This window comes from Triturus cristatus, chromosome 5_2 (assembly GCF_964204655.1).
Source record: "Triturus cristatus chromosome 5_2, aTriCri1.1, whole genome shotgun sequence".
Lineage (NCBI taxonomy): Eukaryota > Metazoa > Chordata > Amphibia > Caudata > Salamandridae > Triturus > Triturus cristatus.
This window is the reverse complement of record NC_140588.1, coordinates 974,843,054-974,865,246: the sequence shown is the minus strand read 5'-3', so window position 1 is coordinate 974,865,246 and position 22,193 is coordinate 974,843,054. Positions and strand designations below refer to the sequence as shown.

Sequence of the window (22,193 nt, the reverse complement as noted above, 5' to 3'; positions counted from 1 at the left end):
TGCAAAAATCGCAATTTAAGTAATCTCTAAATTGCGATTCCTGAAATTGCGATTGCATTTAAGTAACCCCAAATTGAGATTGCACTAAGGAATCCCAAATTGAGATTCCTTAAATGCAATGTATTAAAGTGAAAAAATTAGCGATTTTGCTAAAAGGGGGCGCAAATTACGATGAAGTTGAACTTCATGGTAATTTGCAAAACCTTTGAAAAAAGCACTTTTGTGCATTTTTCAAAGTTTCATGTTGCGCACACACATGCCCTTGTGCGCAACATATGTGCACAGGTCAATTCCAGGGGTGCAACAGAATGTCCTTTTGACACCCTTGCACCCTGAAATTGCATGTTCAATTTCCCATTCATTCCTATGGGCCTATAGGCCCATAGGAATGAATGGGAAGCTATTCCTTATTTGCGAGTCGCAAATAAGGAATGTGTAGGTATCGCTATTATAGCGATTCCTACATGCATAGGATTTTGCGAGTCCTTAATTGCGAATCCTTAATATTCGCAATTAAGAACTCGCAAAATCCTAGCTTGATGCATGTGCCAGTATGACTCTTAAGGATCACAGACTACCAAATAAGGTTAGTTGATTTATTATGAAGCCAAAAATAACTGGACGTACAAAAACCTCAAAATGAGTGTAGAAATACTTTGAAATTAATACAAAGCCTAATCTACGAATGAAGTTTAGGCAGTGCAACATGCACAGAATAATTAGGCTGGGAATCAGGATGCAAAAGATAAGGGAACAAACATCCAAGTTGCCCTGCATCGAAAGTTCGAAGGAATATACCATTAATCTGTCCCTACGCTAGCACTAACGTAACATCCCTAAATAAGCATTTTATGGGGCTGAATCAGTTAGTGTCAGTGTGTGTGGGTCAAGCAGCAAAAAACTACTAAGACAGAGCTTGTTCTAAGATGTTCGCTTTCTCTCAGCAAGGCAGAGATCCTAGTTCTCTTTCCCTAGCTACGAAACATTAATAGCACAGGTGGTGTCCCAGGCTCATTCGAGAGTCACACCATTCAGTCAGGCCACCTCCTCTTAGGCACTTTTCCGTTGGGCAGAGATGCTCCCGGGCTTGGTGAGATTACCTTGATTTCCAGGTTCTCTCCGATGCAAAAGTAGAACAGTTCTCCACTATCAGTATCTACGCTCAATATATTCCCTTCGCTCCTTGCCTAGCTCTAAAAACAAAGACATTATTCTAGCTAACAAGGATGATCCGTCCACCTACAACTGAAACTTGAGAAATGAAATTCAACTATTAAATCCAATGCGAGAGCTTCCAGGGAAAATGCATTTCAGGTCTACAGAATTCAGATAACATACGAAAGATAGGACATAGGCATTACGAAATTGCATATAAAATAAATACTCTTTTACTGTGTACATCTAAATTAACCCATTACATAAGTATATCGAATGCATGAATAATTGTGAGCGGGATACACAAAGTATGCAAGGCTATGATTTCAGCTAGTTACATCTGGTTTTTACGTTGATTTTTTCAGGTTTACATTGAAGTGTCCTTAAATATACCACAATTCACATTATTTCAATTCACATTTTAATATCTCATGTTATTACAGCAAAAGGATATATGTGTACTACTCTTGATTAGGATGCACCCTTACAAATAAAAACAAATGTTACGCTACATCAGAAGTAACAATAAGAAACATGAGTGCCAATGTCAATTTTAACTTCCTTAACTCTGTAAAACTTTGAATATGCATTTTATGCACCATACAAATGAATGGCATCTTTAAATCACCATTTTCAAACATCAGACCATGCTTTTTGGTAAGGCTGGTCACCATCACCACGTTTCACTCAGGAACAAATCTCAAATATTCCTCCAGGTCCAGCTGATCACTTTACTACTTAAGAGGGGTAATTTGATGAGACCAGAATAGTCACAAGAAAAATACTGACTAAATCCCCTAGAATGTAATCCATTTATAACTTATCAAAAAAGTTATGACTAGTGTAGGGCCTTAGCAAAATCATTTTGTCAGTTCTCCACCTTGCCTGCAAGGGAACTATCAGAAAGAGAAAGCAAGTTATTGATAGAGGAAGAAATCTGTCAAATTATTAATATCTGTCCCCATATTTGAAATCATGGGGAAACGTGGCCCATTTAACAGTTTTAAGCGATTGCCACCTAGCTCAAGTAGATCAGAGACAGCAGGACATGATAAAAGGAATTTTCCACTGTGGCAACGGTTGAACTCTCCAGGTATTATTCATCTGAAAGGTATATACATGCATTGACTGTACCGACAGAAGTAGCTTACCCATAAATTAATGAAAGGGCACTTATTTCCAGCTGTCCAGCACTTTCCTGAAAGGAAAGAAAACCGCAATCAGGGTTCTTTTCAGCCAAGTTTCCAAGGTAGGAAAGTCAAAGAACTAACACATTCAACTTGAACTCAATAATTTATTCTGCTTAGAGTGTTTGATTCAAGCTAGAGACTGGCATTAAGGCACGTTTACGGTTTCCAGTTTGTTCAGTGCTGGCAGGTACACTAGGTGAACATGCCAGGAACATAATTTCATAACCAAGCATGGCATGTGCTCTAGTCCAGATTGGATTCCAGTACACCGAATAGTCTAACACAGCTGACCATAATCAGTAAGGCAAAGCCAAGGACTCGAAGAATGCAACTTTATCATGGAGTCTAGTGCTAACCTAAGCATTGTAGGCAATGACAGATATTAGCCCACTGAAATGTTGGGATCTCCACTGAAGACAATGGAGTGCTCCAGGCATCTAATGGCAGGTAGAAGCCCAGAGCTCCTACATTCCAATGTTGTCGTTCACAGCTCTTGTTGTGAACAAAGGCCTTGCGGAGTCCGAGGGAATTTCAATCCACCCCCACCCCACCTCGGGCTCTGTGAGGCCAGTTTGTTATATTTGTTAGAACATTTTACCCCCTAGAGGCAGAATGTTTTAATAGCGTTATAGCCCTCCATAGCTGGGCTATACCAGCATTAAAGCCCTGCTCCAGTGTTAAAGGATCTCGCCTTTAATGCTAGAACAGGCCTTTAAAGGCTGCTACAGCCCGCTACGGCACGCTATAAAGCGATAATAGACCTCGTCTGATGAGCAGAAACACTTAACTCAGTTCATGCTGCCACCTTAAACAGTGAGGTACGGTGAAAGACATCCCCTAAGGTAAGGAGCTGCATCATTGTGTTCGCAGGAGCAGAGCATCAACAGCAATTGAGGTATTTTATGGTGTCCACTTTCTCCCAGAGACTCGCCACTGACAGGACTGGAAACCTTGCCCCTTAGTGTCGCTTTTCTCAACCAGCATTTACAAGTTTGTTTGCGTAAAGACATTCACAGATCTCATTGCCAAGAGGCATGTGGTTAGTGACCGGCACAGCCTGGGATTAGGTGAACCAGGACTAGGTGAACCTGAAGGGTGTGACTCTCCTCCTTTATGTACACAACATCCTCTAGAGTCATTGCTGGGGGCTTCCTGGGACAAATATGCTGCCTCTTTCCATGCTAGTTTTTCCAAAACGCATGAACAAAGATTCAGAATAATGGAACTAACTAACACTAGTAAACAACAAGGGACAATAATCAGGGCAAGACTGAAGAACAAGGAGCACAGTGAATGTATCCAACAACCAACAGGCTGACTGTGCTGAACAATTCGCATGTCAGGATAAAAGAAGAAAGGAACCCAGCAATCAAATTTCATTAATTATAGAGGTGTTGAAATGGCTTCGAGTCAGCAGGATGTGAGTCATGACACATGAAGACGCCTCACCATGGTATTCTGGCAAGAGTGGATTAACATGTATGAAGGAAAGAACAGAGAATTGTCATTGGCATGTATCACTTATGGTAAGTATGGACAAGAATTCAAGCCAGCAGCCAAGGTCTGCTGCTTGTCACTTTCTAAATAAGCTCTTGGCTTTGGAGTAGACAACCACAATGTAATGGCGGGTTTGCCTGGGTGGCTGCTTTCAGTTATTAGTAAGGAGGTAGAGCTTCAGGATCCCGTGGATGAAAGTGCACACCCAGTCCATTTGCACTAGCACACCAATCCACTGCCTCTTCCTGAGCTTCAATGAATGCTAGTGACCTTTTTTGGAAGCCGACCATTTCTAGGATACACGCTAACTTTAAATATGTAGGTGTATGGTATTTCTATAATGCAAACCTAGCCAAAAGGAGGGCTGTACATGGCCAAAGACAAGCTTAAAGTTAATGAGTTTTAGGAGAGGAAGCAGACTGAGGACGGTTAATGCATTGTGATGTAGTGATTGTTAAAGAAGGGAGTCTTCAACTCTTTCCTTAATTGGAGCAGTGTTGGGGTAGTTCTCATGGATACAAGGATGTTGTTCCAGATCCTAGGTACATAGATGAAAAAGGTTTGTCTTGTTTAGGTCTCGCCTAGCGTTGCAGCACACATGCGTTGCTCGCGTAGCGAGACATATTGGGGTAGAGGGATTTTAGGAGAACGACTTTTGCTCCCGACCATGCTTTGTATTAGGCAATGTCAATTATTTAAAACCCTGGCTTCCGATTGCTCTTCAGGGTTTTTGGTTACCACCCTGTGGCATTTCTGTGCACACCCTTGGGACACAGTCTACGGCTTGCTTCAATTTTATTGCTTTTCTCTTATCTGATGGGGCGTGTCAAGGGAAGGTTTAGGGAGAGTTCAGCACGGCATCTGCTTTCCAGGCCATCACGCGCCTCCACTCTACCCCACCCCACTCTACTCTCCTCTACTCTCCTCTCCTCTCCCCTCCTCTCCCCTCCCCTCCCCTGCTCTGCCCCCCCACTCTGCTCTGCCCCCCCACTCTGCTCTGCCCCCCCACTCTGCTCTGCCCCCCCACTCTGCTCTGCCCCCCCACTCTGCTCTGCCCCCCCACTCTGCTCTGCCCCCCCACTCTGCTCTGCCCCCCCCACTCTGCCCTGCCCCCCCACTCTGCCCTGCCCCCCCACTCTGCTCTACTCTACCCCACTCTGCTCTACTCTACCCCACTCTGCTCTACTCTACCCCACTCTGCTCTACTCTACCCCACTCTGCTCTACTCTACCCCACTCTGCTCTACTCTACCCCACTCTGCTCTACTCTACCCCACTCTGCTCTACTCTACCCCACTCTGCTCTACTCTACCCCACTCTGCTCTACTCTACCCCACTCTGCTCTACTCTACCCCACTCTGCTCTACTCTACCCCACTCTGCTCTACTCTACCCCACTCTGCTCTGCTCTACCCCACTCTGCTTCTGCTCTACCCCACTCTGCTTCTGCTCTACTCTACCCCACTCTGCTTCTGCTCTACCCCACTCTGCTCTACTCTACTCTACCCCACTCTCTCTGCTGTTCCTCCCCCTCCCTCCAGTGTGGGAGCTGTGGCAGTGATAGCGATGTGCTGTGCCTGTCAGCTGTATTTATCAGATTGCTACTGAGTGTGAATTGCCTCACTTAGCTCCATGCTGCTCTGCTGTGTATAAGGGCTGCAGTTATGCCCAGACTTGGGTTTTTCCCAGTGGCAGTGTTTTATGAATACAGCTATGTAAATGACTATGTCGGGGAATAGCAGAAGGTGTTTAAGTCTTACATCAAAGTGTGCGTTCGTGGCACCTGCCCTGGAGCTGCCAACCCTCGCTCAGACGTGCCTGCTGGACCCGCCTTTCTGCAGGAGGAATGCTTGGCGGGAACAGGGTCACCGCTCCGTGGCCGGCACCGGAGACGTGGCAATGAAAACACCAGGGCAGCACTCAGCAGAGTCATAGCCGGGGTCAGGCGGGAGGCCAGCTGCCGACGTTGCAGAAAGATTATCATGCAAACGGCGCCTTACTCCCAGGGGACGCCATCTTGTCACAGCCAGCCCCAGCCGCTCCGTTGTTGGCCTGGCACCCGAAAGCCTGCCCCACACCCCAGCGGTTTCCACTGACATTTTATCATCTACGACTGTTCCCACAGGTTTGACGCATCTAAATATTCGTAAATAAATTCGCTCAACATTTTCCAGTCTGTCTTTAGCCCCGGGAGAAGAATCCCTCGTCTTTGCTGAACCGTGGTGTGGAGTGTCACTAGGCCTGGGGATACCTTAGGCACGGGAAACAGACAGACAATGTAGGCAGGTGTACTAGTGTGGGCCAAAGACCACGAGCGGTCTTGCGCCCGTTTATTTATACCTTCGGGCGTGCCCGCCCTCCGGGTGCGTGGATGCGTGAGGTGCGTATCCGAACGGGCCGGATGGCTCCGTTACCACATCCCTCCAATCTTTCAGATAGAGAGATCATCCGCTATGGAACTGTTCAGCTCTCTTGCGCACACCATGCAAAGTCCCTCAGTCTCTGATTTGGGGCCGGATTCGGCCGGAGACCATACTTCTGGCCCCGGGGGACTTCCCCTCGTCCGGTCCCGCAGGTTCCTCTTTCACTGGGTGCCCCTGCACTTTCGGGGGACCCGTTCGTCCCGTCCTCTCGCACTTCAGCGCCTGACTGTTGGGGCGCACCCCACTGTGGGCTCCCTTGCCCTCCGGAAGAGCTACACCCTTCTCCTGCATCCAGTTCCTCCTCCGGTGGGTCAGTCTCTCGCGGGGCCGTGGTGACTTGCTTAAACCAGGATGTGTTTCTGGTCACTACTCGTGTTCCTCTATGGACCGACACCATGGTGCCCTGCACCTGGACTACCTCCCACACTTCCGATTCAAACGGGGTGCGATACTTCCAGTTTGGATAGCGGTCCTTCATGATGACCTTGTCTCCCACCTGGCGACTCCTCGCCTGGGCCCTCCGAGCCCGACTGGCGTTCTCATTGGAGGTCCGCCTCCTGGCCTGAGCCGCACCTTGGTCCAGCGGCCGAGGCTGCCACGACTGACTCGCCGGGATGTTATCTCTGGGGGCCTTCCGGAACAGGAGGTGAGCAGGTGCGCACCGAGTGGTACAGTGAGGTGTCCGGCGGTACGCGCTGAGGAACTGTGAAAGGCATTGCTCCGCATCTTCCCCTTGGTCCACTCCGATCTTCAGCGCCCGGTTCATCGTGCGCATGAACCGTTCCACCTCTCCGTTGGCCTGGGGCCACTGTGGGGTGATCTTCCGGTGCCGGACTCCTCGGGCTGCCAGGTATTCTTGGAACTCTCTGCCCTGAAAGGGCGGCCCATTGTCAGACCGGACTTCCTCGGGCAGACCCATCATGGCGAACGTGCGGTCAAACGCTACTTTCACCTGGTTGAACGCTGTGGAGGGCACCACCTCCACCACCGGGAACTTGGAGTGCGAGTCCATTACCACCAATGTGTGTCGCCCATCTGGGAAAGATCCGAAATCCACGCACAGCTTGGACCAGGGTTCTAGACCCGGGTCTTCCGTGATCACCGGATGCGGTGCCGACTCGCCCCCCGTGATGTTACACGAGTGGCAGTTGCGGACGACCTCCTCTACCATGGCATCCATCCTAGGAAACCACACCTTGCTCCGTAACCTGGCCTTGGTCTTGGAGACGCCTTGGTCTTGGAGACGCCTTGATGCCCTTGGTGAGCCAGGCGAACCACCTCTCCTTGGAGACTCCTCGGGATCACGAGCGAGGTGCCTCTCAGGATCACTCCCTGTGGCCCCTCGCTGAGCTCACTCTGCGCTTTCCACACCTGTTGCCGAAATGTCCGTTCCTCTTCGGTGAGGGCTTGCACCCAGTCCAGGAAGTTCCGCCAGTTCCGGTTTATTAGCGTTTGCTTCACCTTGATGAGGCATTCGTCCATCTCCATGGCTTTGCCAATGTCCTCCAGCGTGAGTGCCACCGGGCACGCCGCTTGTGACACCATCCGGACGAACTCTTCCGTGCAGCTCACATCCGAAGGATCTGGACCCGACCGGGATGGGCCCGGGTGTCTTGACAGGAAGTCAGCAGGATTATTGGCCCCAGGGCGGAAGACTACCTCGAACCGGTAGGCTTGCAGCTGGACTGCCCATCTCTCGATCCGTGGCGGGCCCAGTCGTGCGGTGCCCGCGAAGAGCGGGACAAGGGGCTTGTGGTCAGTGACCACCCGGAAGTCGTGGCCATACAGGTAGAGGTGAAAATGCTGGCAGGCCCACTTGATGGCCAGCGCCTCTCGCTCTATTTGCGCATACCGCATTTCGGTGGCAGTCAGGGCCCTGCTGGCATATGCGGTGGGGACCCACTCTCGCGCTTCCGTCTCTTGCATCAGGACTGCCCCCAGCCCGACAGGGCTGGCATCCACTACCACCTCTGTTTGTCGATGTGGTCTGAAGTACGACATGACCTTGTCATCGATGAGTGCGTCCTTGACCGCCTGGAACGCTAGATCTTCCTTCGCTGCCCAGGTCCAGGGCTGGCCGCTTTTCGTGAGGAGGCGGAGTGGCTCCGACAAGGACGCGAGATTGGGGATAAACCGCCCACAATAGGTTGCCATCCCTAGAAAACTCCGGACCTCGGTGGCAGACGTGGGCCTCGGGGCTGCTCGGATTGCTTCCGCCTTCTTCGGATCGACTCTCAACCCTTCCCTCGAGAAGACGTAGCCAAAGAACTCGACCGACTCCTGGTAGAAGGAGCACTTGGCCTCGTGCAGGGTAAGGCCATTGTCCGCCAGCCGCTGTAGTGTGTCTCGAAGATGCCTGTGATGCTCTTCCAATGTCTTCGAGAACACAAGTATATCGTCGCTCAGGTTTATGACTCCTTGGAGTCCAGAGAGGGTTTCACGTACGGCATTCTGGAACACCTCCGCGGCTGACGAGATCCCGAAACTCAGCCTCTTGTACCGCCGTAAGCCAATGTGGGTGGAGAACGTGGTGATGTTGCGGCTGTCCGGGTGGAGCTCTAGCTGATGGTAACCTGTATTGAGATCCAGTTTTGTGAACCACTGGGCGCCGTTGAGGTCAGCCACAATGTCGTCCATGGTGGGCGTGAGGTGTCTTTCGCGCTTCACTGCCTTGTTCGGGAGGCGCATGTCGACGCACAAGCGGATGGCGCCTGGCTGCTTGGGTTTGGGTCCCACGACGAGGGGGGACACCCACGGGGTGGGGCCCGACACCTTTTCGATCACCCCCAGGTCCTCCAACTTCAACTCCTCCTCCACTCGTGGTCGCAGGAGGAATGGTATCCTCCGATGCCGGAGCGCCATGGGCTGGACCGTGGGGTCCACGTGCAGTTTGAACTGTTTCCCGCGCAGGCATCCAAGACCGCGGAATAGCATGGGGAAGTCTTTTAACATCTCCCTGGCGTGCAGGTCGTGCACTTGGTTCGCGAAGAACACCACCGCCAGGTCTTCGGCGGTGTGGTAGCTAAGCAGGGTGCCCCGTTTTCCTTCCGCCACGTGGAACGTCGTGGCCAGTTTCCTCCCGTCGCTAACTACTTCAACTTCGATCACTCCTCGCAGGGACAGTGGCTTGTCGCTGTCATATGTGAATATTTGGGCCTTAGAGGGTCGCAGGGGTGGTCGCGGCGACAGTCTCTCGTACTGGCAGCTATCCATCACATTCACTGACGCCCCAGTGTCGATAAAAGCGCTCACCGGAGACCCGGCCACCGTGATGTCGCACATGGGCGGCGGCCTGCGCCTCGTGCCTTCTCTGCCAACAAACGAGACGAAGAACACCTCGTCGTCTTCCGTCTCGCCCTCAAACTCCAGCTGGGTGATGTCGCCCTGGGTGGGGGGACTCCTCCAACGTCAGTTGACGCACACTCGCCGCGGCACCTCGCGTGCCCCCGGCATTGCTTCGCCCTCTTCCGCCTCTACAGACCTTTGCGAAATGGTTCACCCGTCCGCACTTCAAACACGTCTGTCCTCTCGCGATGCACCTTCCCCCTGGTGGGTGGTCTAGGCCGCAGTTACCACAGGCGTTCCTCTGGGGGAACCTCGTGGCTCCACGCTGATGGGTCGTTCGCCTCTGGAGTACATCCACCCTCTCCTCTTTGACCGCAGGCACTTTCAGGGCCGCTGCCGGCCGGTTGAGGGCCGCTTCCATCGCGTCCGCACGTGCATTGGATAGCTCGTGGGACCGGCCTAGAATCAAGATCTCGTCAAGGGTGATGCCCGGCTGCCGTAGGATGAGGCGCCGCAGTGGGACCGACCAGCATCCCTGGATGAGCTGCGCCCGAATCTCTGCTCTCTGGTCCGGTAGCGTTCACGATAGCGAGAGTTTGCGGAGGCGGGCATAGAAGTTGTCGATGGTTTCCGTTTCTTCTTGTCGCGCCTGGCGGAGCTTAAACCACTCGAAGTCGGGGTTAGTCTGTGGGTCAAAGTGACGATTTAGGGCCCTTATAGCACCCGCATAGTCGTTGGCGTTCCCTCTGTCTGGTAGGGTCTCGAAGAGGTCATACAGCTCTTCGCCTCCGTAGCACATGAGGAGAGATCTCTTGACTGTTTCATCCGTTTCTCGCACCCCCACAAAGTAGTGCTCCAACCGTCCGATCCATGAGCGCCATCGCACTGCCGCCGTGGAGGGGTCCGAAAGCTCACTAAACGGAGGTAGCGGGGCCCGCTGCGGTGGCGGTTGCTGGGCGCCTCCTCCACTGGTGCCGGGGGTGGTCATGCCTGCTGCGCCTCTCCGTCAAACACGCTCTTCTAGGGTCGTGGCTAGTGTGGGCCAAAGACCACGAGCGGTCTTGCGCCCGTTTATTTATACCTTCGGGCGTGCCCGCCCTCCGGGTGCGTGGATGCGTGAGGTGCGTATCCGAACGGGCCGGATGGCTCCGTTACCACACGTTACCACACGTGGCATACCGTCTCCCAGGAGCCCGCTCAGTACCGTGACATTTTCACGAGCCAGGTCCACTCAAAAGTGGCCGCGGGTGAGGGAGAACTGCTGCCATCTTTTCTGTTTATTCCTGCAGGTGTCTGTGTACACTGCCTTTCTATTCACCTTTCTTGACAAACTGACGGAAGATGTCAGGGGCAAGCGTGTAAAACCACTGACCCCTTTCTCCATTGACTTATTCACTTGCCAGTCCTTGTAGTGAAGGCGAGGGCTCTCTGGGTGAGGTCCGGTGCCAAAGAGCAGAGCATTCGCCTTCTACTTCCTATAATAAATACCCTGCAAGGAACAGAATAGAGTACGGTGGCATCAGGCCAAGAATCACACAGAAGGTGTGACCCCCCCTGCCGAGACATAGGAAGGAAACTCGAGTTCGCAGGTAGGTTGTCAGTTAACAAAAGGGCGAAAAATCACTCACTTTCGCGGCAGTGAATATTGGTGTGCCCGGAGCATGTATCGTCCAGGCTTACCCATTACCCAAGAAGACAGGTCGAACAAACAAACAGCAATCCCAGTGTGAGCACCGTAAGGGGGTTCCAACCAGGAGGTGGAATGATTGTTTTTATTATTACGTTTATTTTCAATATATATCAGTGGTCCCCGTCCATTATGGCGTGCGGGAGGCCTCCATTTACAGGAGCGCAGACATGGCTACGTCACACAGTGGCACATGTAGGTATGGGCGAATGCAACCAACATGCGCAAGTCGGCTTTTTAGCAATAAACCACTCGGTTTCCATTGGCTGTATCCCGGTGAAGTCACTTGAATTGAAAGCTGGACTACCCTATGCAGAAGTCTACATTGCATATTATGTTCTGGAGAAAATAGGGTCTGAAACCTACATACATGTTTGGGACTTTTATCAGAACCTTTACTTGAGCAAAAGCCACTGGTAGGACTAGTCTGTGGGCAAGGTTGGAATACAGCCCTCCGCCTCCGGGATCTGCCACGCAGCTGCTCACTTAGGTGGCCTTGGGTAGTGGCGCGGATCGAGCATTGGGGCCCTGAGCTGCCATAAAAGTGAGGTAAACCTTAGGCTGCCGCCACCATGTGCTCTCAAACTGCAAGAAGATGGCAGAAAAAAACACCTTTTTAAAAATAAATGGGGAGTGCAACTTTAGCAACGTTATATTTTTGCGAGGCAATGAACATGCTTGCATCTCTCCTGGGGTCTGCAGGTTGTATATTTAGAACGTGCATCCGGCATTGTGTTGGAGATATACTTTTATATCCTGAAAGGACTGCCACAAACATCTATGTAAATTACTGAAAATTTGCAGCTTGGTTTCCTCTTAATTCTGCTGAGCACCAACAGATCTAGCAGAAGTATATCTATTTTTTATAGGTCAAACTTCCTGTCTGTCTGTTGCAGGGGTATTGTGGATTACCAAGGACGCACATTGCTTACCACTGGTTGGCTTTCCTCGTTTTAAGATTGCTGCTCCACCTAGAAATGCTCAAATGTAAATAAATGCGCAGCCGATTTTACAAGCGCCATGCTTTGATTTTATTGGCGAGCGCTGTGCTCTAGTGAGCTCTAATGTGGTGACGGGGGCAGATAGCGGCACGCTGACCGGGGCCGACCGCTCAGGGGAACGATTTTGATAGGGTAGGCTGTGTGTTGACTCTTAATTAGGCAGCTCATCTGTGTCACACTGGTGGCTGCGCTGCTGGGCGGGGTAGTTGCGGTCAGTCCTGGTCAGTGCGCATCGCTTGGGGTGAATGATTTTCTTTAGGGTTGAGTCGAGTCATATTTGAAATAAAGATTACCATAACATGCACTCTGGCTGTTACCTAGGTTTTGTGCCTCAGCCTTCAATGCCCGGCTGTGGAGTCTGCAAGTCTGCTGTTTGTTCACTCTTAATTTTTATCTACTTAGATAGCTGTCTGATGATCAATGTAGTTGGTGCCTCACATCCTGGTTGGGCCGGGTCCCACGTGGGACAGAGCAGCCTTCAATCCACATTTGCTCTGAATCGGATTGACTGCCAGGGAGAAGCCAGTGGGCAAAGGCTGGCTAAAGCAGGAAATGCTAACTGTTTGTCTGCCAGCCCGCCTGATGCCGAGGCACACCTGTCCATTCACGCTGTGACCAGAGGCCTGTATCCTGTCTTGGGCTGACTGGACTGAGCTCTGCACCAGACACCAACGTTGCATGCAGGCTTTCAGCAGTCTGTGCTGTGCACTCTGACTCCTCTGCCCCACGGTCAAGAGAACCTCTCCCTGTCGCAGCTATCCAGCACCACTGAGGCACTAACTTGGGAAAAACTGGACTGATGCCTGCCTTGCGGCTAGTCGACTTGCAACTGCCCTGTGCCCAGAGAGAGCCCCTTCCGGTGCCCCTGCTGGCACCTTCAGCGTTTCCCACTCACTGGTATGGTTGCTAAATAATGCCCATTTGCTCGACAAAATTTCCAAAAAATATCTTCATAAAGTTTATACATTTTACAATGGACTTTGTCTTCATTTACTTTCATTATGAGACAGTTATCTTTAACTGCACAGCTTCAGAACACTGCAACGTTTTCTTATTTTAACTGTTTAAAGTATGTATGCCCAGATGAGGGGAAAAATATCGACTTTCGGTGCATCTCACAATTTTTGTATGAGCCAGGACAATAAAATACTGATCCTGATAATGCTAGTAAAAACAGCAGACTGGCGGTAACCCTATAGGTAAGTGACTGGTACAGTAGGACATACCTGGGATCTGCTGCAGTAACAGTGAGCAATAGTGGAGGCAATAATCCAAATAGGCCAATCCAATCCTGGTCAGGCTCAGCTTCTTCTTAATGGCAGAGGGTGAATGTGCACACTGAGCAGCATTTGCTGCTGCTTATGGGCCAGTCCAGGCCTGAATAGAGCTTCTTATTATTGTGGTGGGGAGAAGGCTTTATATGACATATTTGTCAGTGGGTGACTGAGTGTCACGTAACAGCAAGTGTGGTAATGTGGCCCATTAGCTTTTTTAAAAAAAACATTTAATGGCAAGCGCCTGCTTCAGGAACACCGTGCTCTCTGTAAAATAATAGGTTTTACTTTTTCAAAACTTTGACCTATTGGTACTGTAAATGGCAAAGCCTCATCATAAAAGGCATTGCCATTTACAATGCCAATAGCTCAAAAATCATGCAATTGCGAGATCTATTGCATTGCAAATGCTTGTTACACTTAGTCTTCAGTCGGATGGTGTCCTAACTGCACGTGTGCCCTGTACCATCAGATGGTGCGCTTGTTAACAAAATAAGTAGGGGTGCTGGTGGGGATGGCTTTGTGCAGGCTGGCAAGGGGAGCCAATGGAGTTCTATCACGATCAAAGGGATGTGATCATATTTCTTTAGACCCTGGTTGAAATGAGCTGCAGCATACAAGATGCCCCTTTAAGCAACAAAGAAAAAATATCAAATATTAATATCGGTTTTAACAAAAGCTATAAACTTAGTAAAATACTACTGTCAGACAATACTATTCATAATTGTTTTCATAATTTACATTCATTATTATATTTATCTGCTCTAAACCAGCAAAAACACTGAAGACTACTATACCACAAAATACAGTGAGAACCAAATAAAAGCGTTGAGGTCTAGATGTCGCAACCAACAAAAAGGCATTTCTTGAAAAAGCATACAAATTAGAATTCATGCCAGTGCACCTTCAAGCCTGACACACACAGCTATGCTAACAACCTGCAAACAGAAAGAGTGATATGCACTTAAACTATTAAGTCTTTCCAAGTCAGTATATTGGTGGATGTGTTTGTCATTCTGTTTGCGCTTGCACACCAGTATGCAAGTCACATACCCAAGCAAAGCTGATCACGTCAATAGTGGTTTACCTTAGGGTCGTCCAATCGTTCCAGGTACTTCTCAAAGGGTCCTTCCACATGCTGCAAAAGAAACATTGTGCACTTTAACTTTACTGTGAAAAGTCTTAGCTACAAAATAGGGCGCACTATGGTTAAAAAGAGATAAAAGTAACAAGCATTTGCAAGGCAACAGGTCTCGCATTTACGAGAGTTTTAGCTATTGGCATTGTAAATGACAATAGCTTAAAGTCTCGCAAATTTGAGACTTATTGCATTGCAAAGGCTCATGCCGCGTTTTCACGTTAATGTTGGCGTGCCCTTTACTTTGGACAAACCGCATCTAAAGAAAGGGGCGCAGCCGCCATTAAAGTGAAAGCGCAGCATGTGGCGTTGTTTGTCCATTGTTTGTCCAGTTGACCAATGATAACCACGTGCTTAATGTCTCTCAAGGTCCTGTGAGCCTAAAGGTTAACCGTATGTGTATTTAGTATGGCCCTCTTTGTCTGCCTTTAGACACAGCCAGACTCAAAGTGCAATCTGGAAGGGCCATTTGAAGGCATGCCTCTGCCATAGTTTTGAGGAGGCTGATGTCTTAAGCAGTTGAACAGCTGGAGCAGCAGTTGTTTTTATTCGAACATTTATTGGAAGTGCAGCTTGAAGCTGGAAATGTTAGCAGCATCTGTTGGCACCTCTAAGATATTTAGATAACACAACACAGTTGCATAATACAAAAGTACACAACATGAATTTAACAGGGCAAAACAAAACCGGAAAAACCGAGCACTACTCGGCAAACAATACAGTAACAGTGCAAAAAACTTGACCACCACGAGGGAGGACGGGGTGGGAATCATAGCGCAACGACAAATATGCAAATATACTTGCCACAAACATATCTACTTTCATGATACAGTAGTAAAAGGGGTTTGCATCAAAGGCTGTCTTACCAACAAGGACAAGCAACAGTGACGGTCAGCAGCCCAGGGTCTCTGAATGCAAGTCATGGAATACTAAATGACCATATATGTGTGTGTGATAGCCTGCTAAGGGCCTCCGATAGTGACTGAGGGATATATAAGTTGACAAAGTTAGATGAACCTCACTGACGAAATACTTGGGATGTTTATGGACCAGCTGTGTCTGGAGTAGGCCTATTAAGAAGGAAATCGGACAGATCCCTCTTCTCCAGTCCCAATGCCTCTCATGTCTTGAGGTCAGAGTCATTTCCGGATACAGAAGGCTAGAAGAGAGGTCAAACAAGCATTTGCAACGCTATATATCTCGCATTACTGATAGTTTGAGGTATTGGAGTTGAAAATAATAATGCAATGCCAATAGCTCATACTTTCAGTAATTTGAGACGTAGTGCATTGTAAAAGATTGCATAGTGAGCCAGGAACCAGCATTGTGTGTCTCAGTGCAGTACCACAAGCTGCTCCTAGAGGTCCCTAGTGAACAAGGCACCAGCACTGCATGTCTAGGTGCAGCACCGCAAGCTGTTCCTAGTGTTATTGCGGTGCAAAGGGGTAGGGAGAACCACGCCATCCCAATAAGTGGTAAAGACCACAGTCAGAAAACACAGCAATCCCCAGCACACACCTGCAGCGTAAAGACAAAATTTGTGACAGTAAAATAACAATCCGCTGCTAGGTCTTTTGATTCAGTTTAATGCTCTTCTTGTATATGGTTATTCATAGCCTTAGCCAACACGTGTTTCGTCGCGTCTCGGTAGTAAACAGTGACTTCTTCAGGGCTACACTCCTGTGCATCAGGTCCTCAGTTTCGGTTATCAATCCGTCCCGAATGATATCAAAATAACGTTGCTCTACGTACAGAGATCAATCGATACATCGTTGCGCCTCATACGCGACAGTCCCTGTCCAAGGTGCAAGATATTTTTAGGCCGTTGTCAAGTAATGGTTCTTGTAATAGGCATCATGTGTAATCAGATATTATAATTTTGGTTGTCCGAAGATCAGATGCTTTCTTTATTAGCATTAAGGTTCCAAGATACCAGCAGGTATATTGCAGTTAGTTGCCTCATCCAGCAGCCGCTCTGCATCCGAATCCGAGTGTGCGCTGGATAGCGTAGTTCATGCCGAATAAATCTTAACTTGCGTACAAACATTAACATCACTGCAAATAGACCATTACAGGCAAAAACATTGAGAAAACTCTCCATACCAGAGCCATGCTTTGACACGATCTTCCTATTGTCAGTTAGGGCACGCTTAGACAAGTGAAAAGCTTTACTCAAAAGCAGTACACCCAAGTTCCATCAGGCTCATCTGAAACCCCTTTGTGTTGCAGCAAGACTAGTCTCAGGAGTGAAACACCATGTTGTGGAAAATGTATTCTTGATCTTGCCATTCGCTCAGCCATTTTGCGCTTCATCCTCCATTGCGACCTCTCTACAGGGGTCACAAATGCTCTGTGGCTTCACATCGTGATTCACCTCACCTCTGCACTGCCCGGTTTGACCTGACCTACCGCCACCTGCCTAAACTCATGCTAAACCAGTCGAGCAGGACTGTCCGTGCCCTTGTTTGCCACAATCTGACTGAACTCTTGCTAACCCCAGTTGAACAGGACTGTTCGCCCACACTTACTGTCCTCACCCTGCACTTCGCCCTGCAGGTCTTGACAGCTACCACCTTCGGACTTATCAGATTGACCTCTGCTTGTTGTGTAATTATGGGTTTCACCTATGCCCTGCAGGGGCCCCAACAGTGACCATCTGCTAACTTATCAGATTGACCTCTGCTTGTATAATTATGGTGTTCATTGTTTTACTGTACACGTCTCCCTTTGTATAATTATGGTGTTCTTTCTTTACTGTACATGCAGGGGGTGGGGATGAAGTGTATATAAGGCATGGAACCAAAGTGCTTGGCAGATTGCCTCCCAGACAGCTATGGGTGTCTGTTGCCGATGCACTCTCTCTCACAAGACTTGAATAAATATCCTCTCTCTCTCGTACTCCAGTGTTGGTCTCCTTTTGTATCCCGAACCCGTGGACGAAGGGTGACCCTGCACCTTTGGGTGGTCTTCTGAGGAGACCCCCAAATCCACAATGTCGTCCCAATCCAGATCACGCATAAGCAGATTTTCATATATTCAAAATTGCCTGAATTAATCTCTAATGTTATACATGCTGGTGCCCAAAAAACAGGACTGAAAGAACTACCACCTCGGGCGAAGACACTCCCTACAAAGCTCCACATCAATGATGATAGAGCGCCATGTTTTTCTGAAAATTGTAGGGGTGCACCATAATCACTGCTAGGCCGCACCCACATATGCTAAATGACTTATGATAATGTGTGACTTAGAAATGTATTCTTCAAATCAGCTTTTAATAGTGGGATTAGATATGTAACCATGTTTTTCCTGAAGAGCAGTGTTGTAATTAACTGCAAATGTATTCATGTAGCCAATGCATAATGATTGGTTTTCATGTAATGTGATGCATTTAAACGTGCATCATATTAAAGTCTGCATGTGCAGTTTGCTTATTCATACATGAAGTGTAATGAATATTAACGCTTATAGTGTGTGTTTAAATTGTATGAAGGCCTGATCGCATATACGTTTAAAGAGAAAGGCCTGTTTGTTTATGTTAGCTAAATATTGTAGGCCGAAAATTATTTCCCTTGGTAAGGCTTTGAGTTTCAGGACTTTAGAAACTTTCCACTTCTCTGAGAATTTCTTGTTTCCATGTTTCTGTTGCAGGTGCAAGGACACTTAGCTCATTAGAGAAACTAACTCTTTGTTTCAGGAGTCAGGATGGCCTGAGAAGCCAATTTGGGAGTATACTGGAATTTAGGGATGATACTTTCGGCAAAGAAGGTGCCTGGAACTCGAGGACGAGCAAACAGTTGTTGGAGGAGACAAGTTTCAGTGGAAAACTACTGGAAGAAGACTTGGCTGAAGAGGTGTGCCGGAGGGCGTGTTCTATGTTTTTGGGATTTTGAATCGGGGACAGTGCCCGGTGGGTTGAGCAGTCTAGGTTTAGATGGGAAGCGAGAAGGAGCATTTTAGAGCGAGCTCCGACTAAGTGAGTGCACTTCTAAGGAAGTCTTCACTTCTAACACCTTTTTACTCTCTTGCCTGGGAGGGGGAATGATAAGTAGGGTGTCACCTTAGAGATAGAGTAGGGATAGACTAACTGACTTTCCTTTTAGGTTAATGACTTCTACTGTAGAGATTGGAGTGATTATCGCTTGCTTGATGTTATTGGAGTTGACCATTCTTCTTATTCCAAGTCGGATGAGGCTCCTGCGTAGGATATGCTTTGTATTAGTGCCCATTTATTTTCTTAACCTCGTACTGAGGTGCTTGTATGTGCAGTTATTTTTGGCTGTGTAATAAATTCCTTTTAGAGTTTAAATTCAATTTGATTGATTATGTGTTGAAATTTGATTTCCTGCCCTCTACACTATTTAGCAGATAAAAAGATCCTGGCGACCCGAGAGGATTCTTGGTGATAAGGTAGATAAGAATCCGGCTTTATCAGTTGGTAGCCGAGGATGGTTATCTCTGATAGTGAGGGGAGATCTAGATCAGGATAAGATTTTAGAGGCCCATAGAATTAGTGTGATGGTGACCCATTGGATGGTGAGCGACAGACGACGACTGCTGATGGAGACTGACGGAGAGTAGCGGTGTGGCAGAAAGCAGCAGTTCGTGATAAGAGTGAGTATGAATAGGGTGATGTGTTTGTAGATTGCGGTGTTGATTTGATTGTGTGATGTCTTGCGGAGTTGGAATGAGAATTGAGTGATTGTGAGATCAAGCTGGGAGTGCGCACAGCCCGGGGATTCTTAGACTCGGCGGGTAGTCTGAGAAGTTGTGGTGTAGAAGACACCCAAGGTAGATTTTGTTGGCCATTGAGAGGGGAATCGTGAGAGGTCATATTACCCAGACCGAGTTAGGGGGAGCGAATGCGTGAGTAACCGACACTGGTCATGGGTTGTTGTATGTGGAACATTGAGCGTTTGAAACCTATCAGTTGAGGCGATTGTCTGGTCGTTTCGCGGACAGAGTTGCCAGGTTTGAGGTCAACAATTTCGAGAGACAAGGGGGGGGGGCGTGGCTTACCGTGCTGTGAAATGGCCACTCTGAGCGAGCTCCGCCAGCCGAGACACTATCCTTAATTAATCCATTCATTTTGGAGGGACGAACTTATGCTATCTTCGCTGCTTGGGTGGCAGAACCTTAGCGGCAACAAGCGGAGAGATTCCTGGCTGAATACGCTGCCTGCCCGCTGAAATATTAGCCCCGACATGCTGTGAGCGAGGGTCAGGAAAAGCTCTGAGGAGCCCGAACGCAGCCGTCCAGAGTACCAGAGGCCGAGGCTTACTGTGGGCCCATGCGGCACTGCCTGACACATCGGCGGCGCCAAGATGCAGATGGCAGAGGAGGCGAGATGAGTGTGAATATCGCTGCCTTGAAATAGTGAGTACACTGCCTGCCCGCTGAGCTGTTTGCACCGTAGCGTAGCGAGCATGGGAAGGAAGAAGCTTCGGAGCCCGGATGCGGCGGCCCCGTGCATCTGAGGCAGAGTCTTCATCGCGAGCCTATACGGGATTGTCTGAGACATCAGCAGAGCTGAGGCGCGGAGCGGGGAGGAGGCGCACTGCGTGCTGGCACCATCACCTTGAGGTAGTGGGCACCTGCAGTGCTTTTAGCTCAGTACCAGGGGTGCAGGAAGACTCTTCCCAACCCCAATGACGCCATTTTCTAGATTTGGTGGTCGCGTCTGTCCATGCTACTGATGCGATATTACTGCCGCCCTGAACTGCGCGGTAAAACTGGCAAGCAGGTATTGAAGACTTAGAGGAATGCCCATTGCCCTAACAAACACTGTGCAGCTTTGGATTGCCAGTGAGCCGCCATTTTATATGAAAATAAACAGTCCGACTTCCATGAATTCCAGGTGGAAACAACGGATCCACGGTCGCAAATGGATCGACTCGTGTGTGATCCTTGCCAAGAACGAGGAATTGGAGGCTAGATCGCGTCAAAACAACCTACGCATCACGGGAATTCCGGAGACGACGGCGATTACAAAGATGGAAACATTTGTGGCGGATTTACTACGAGACCTCTTTGCTGCGCACCTCTCACCGTTTTTTGTTGTGGAGAGGGCTCATCACACTTTGGGACCTAAACCACCGACAGGAGCCCCTCCGCGGCCCATATTGGCAAACTTTTTGAATTACCAAGCCGGAGATGTGGTATTACGCCAGGCTCGTACAATGGGGAAAATAACGCATCAAGGCAATCGGGTCGCCTTTTAACTGGACTTTCCCCAGCGGTGCAGGCAGCCAGACGTGAATTTCTGCCAGCGAAGAGGATCCTGCTACAGGCGCAGATCCCATATTCTTTGCTTTATCTTGCTAAACTCAAAGTATCTCATGATGAATCCACACATTTTTTCCACGGACGGCAAATCTGCTCTGAAATTTGCTAAACGTGTGGGCGGAAAACGAAACAAACTCAGCCCCAGAACTGACGATGCAACTTCTCTTCAGCTAAGTGATAATGACTGAAAAACTTGCATTTGTGTGCTTCAAACTGTCATTTAGCTTAATTGCACGTTATTCCACTTGGCAAAGTTGTTTGATTTTGGGAAAAGAATGCATTTTTGAAATTCTATGCAAACGTCAACGTAATATCTCACTGTTTGGTGTAGTGGATTGCTCGTTGCTGGTGCTTTTTATTTCTGTTGGTCCTCGCAAAGCAATACCTACTGGTGGTACACAGCCACGGTGAAATTCTCTTACCTCTATCATTTTGATCTCTATTTTTGAAATTATATATCTGACGTGGCGGAAGCGGGAGGGAAACATATGCTTGTAACGTAAAGTAAGATGTTTGCAGAGAGGACAGAGACGCTCATATGTCGGATAAGACAGTGCCGACACGCATGTGACCTTAATGTTGCACACAAGACGAACGTGAACTGTCTGACATTGAACATACGCGGACTAAATGACAGTAGTAAATCCCGGTTGGTACATGCATACCTTACCAGACACAACATAGATCTATGCCTGTTGCAGGAGACTCCCCTCCGTTCCCAGCCCTCTGCAAAACGTAGGCACAGGTGTTGGGGCGCAGCATATGCATTGGTGTATTCCAACTACTTCAGAGGGGTGGCGGTGCTGGTAAAGCGGGGCCTGGACTGGAGAGAAAGGGAGATGTACACAGATCCGGTAGGACTTTACATTATTCTATTGGGCCACTTGGGAGGTATTTTGTTGACCATAGTAGCGATATATGGACCCAACACAGACTCCCCCAACTTTTTCCAGGAGTTGTGGGCCAAAGTTAAGACTACTGGATGACCCACGATTTTATGAGAGGGAGGGGGGGGGGGGGGGGTTTACACTTCATGCCATCCTAAATGATGTCTTAGATAGACAGGGCACGGCGTGGACAGCAGCCTGTGGCCAGTAAAGTGCTGAATGCCTTCTTAGAGGACGGAGACATGATTGACATTTGGCGCCTCCACAATCCACTGACTAAAGAGGGCACGTTTCTCAGAACACCATCGCGCCTGGTCCCGGTTGGATTATTGGTTAATGACGAGAGACATGGCTAGATGGGTGGTGGGGGTGA

The 22,193-nt window shown here is 48.8% G+C and overlaps 1 protein-coding gene across 3 annotated transcripts in view; it reads right to left on the bottom strand.

Annotated features, from left to right (window-relative positions):
- Positions 1–22,193, bottom strand: part of LOC146829515 (UDP-N-acetylglucosamine transferase subunit ALG13-like) — a 1,246,203-nt gene that overhangs the window by 1,145,606 nt on the left and 78,404 nt on the right. For all 3 annotated transcript variants that reach the window (XM_085608211.1, XM_085608212.1, XM_085608213.1), the window contains exons 3-4: positions 14,598–14,648; positions 2,307–2,353 (exon numbers count right to left, since the gene is read on the bottom strand). In XM_085608211.1, coding sequence (XP_085464337.1) covers positions 2,307–2,353; positions 14,598–14,648 — 98 coding nt within the window. The remainder of the gene's footprint in view (positions 1–2,306; positions 2,354–14,597; positions 14,649–22,193) is intronic.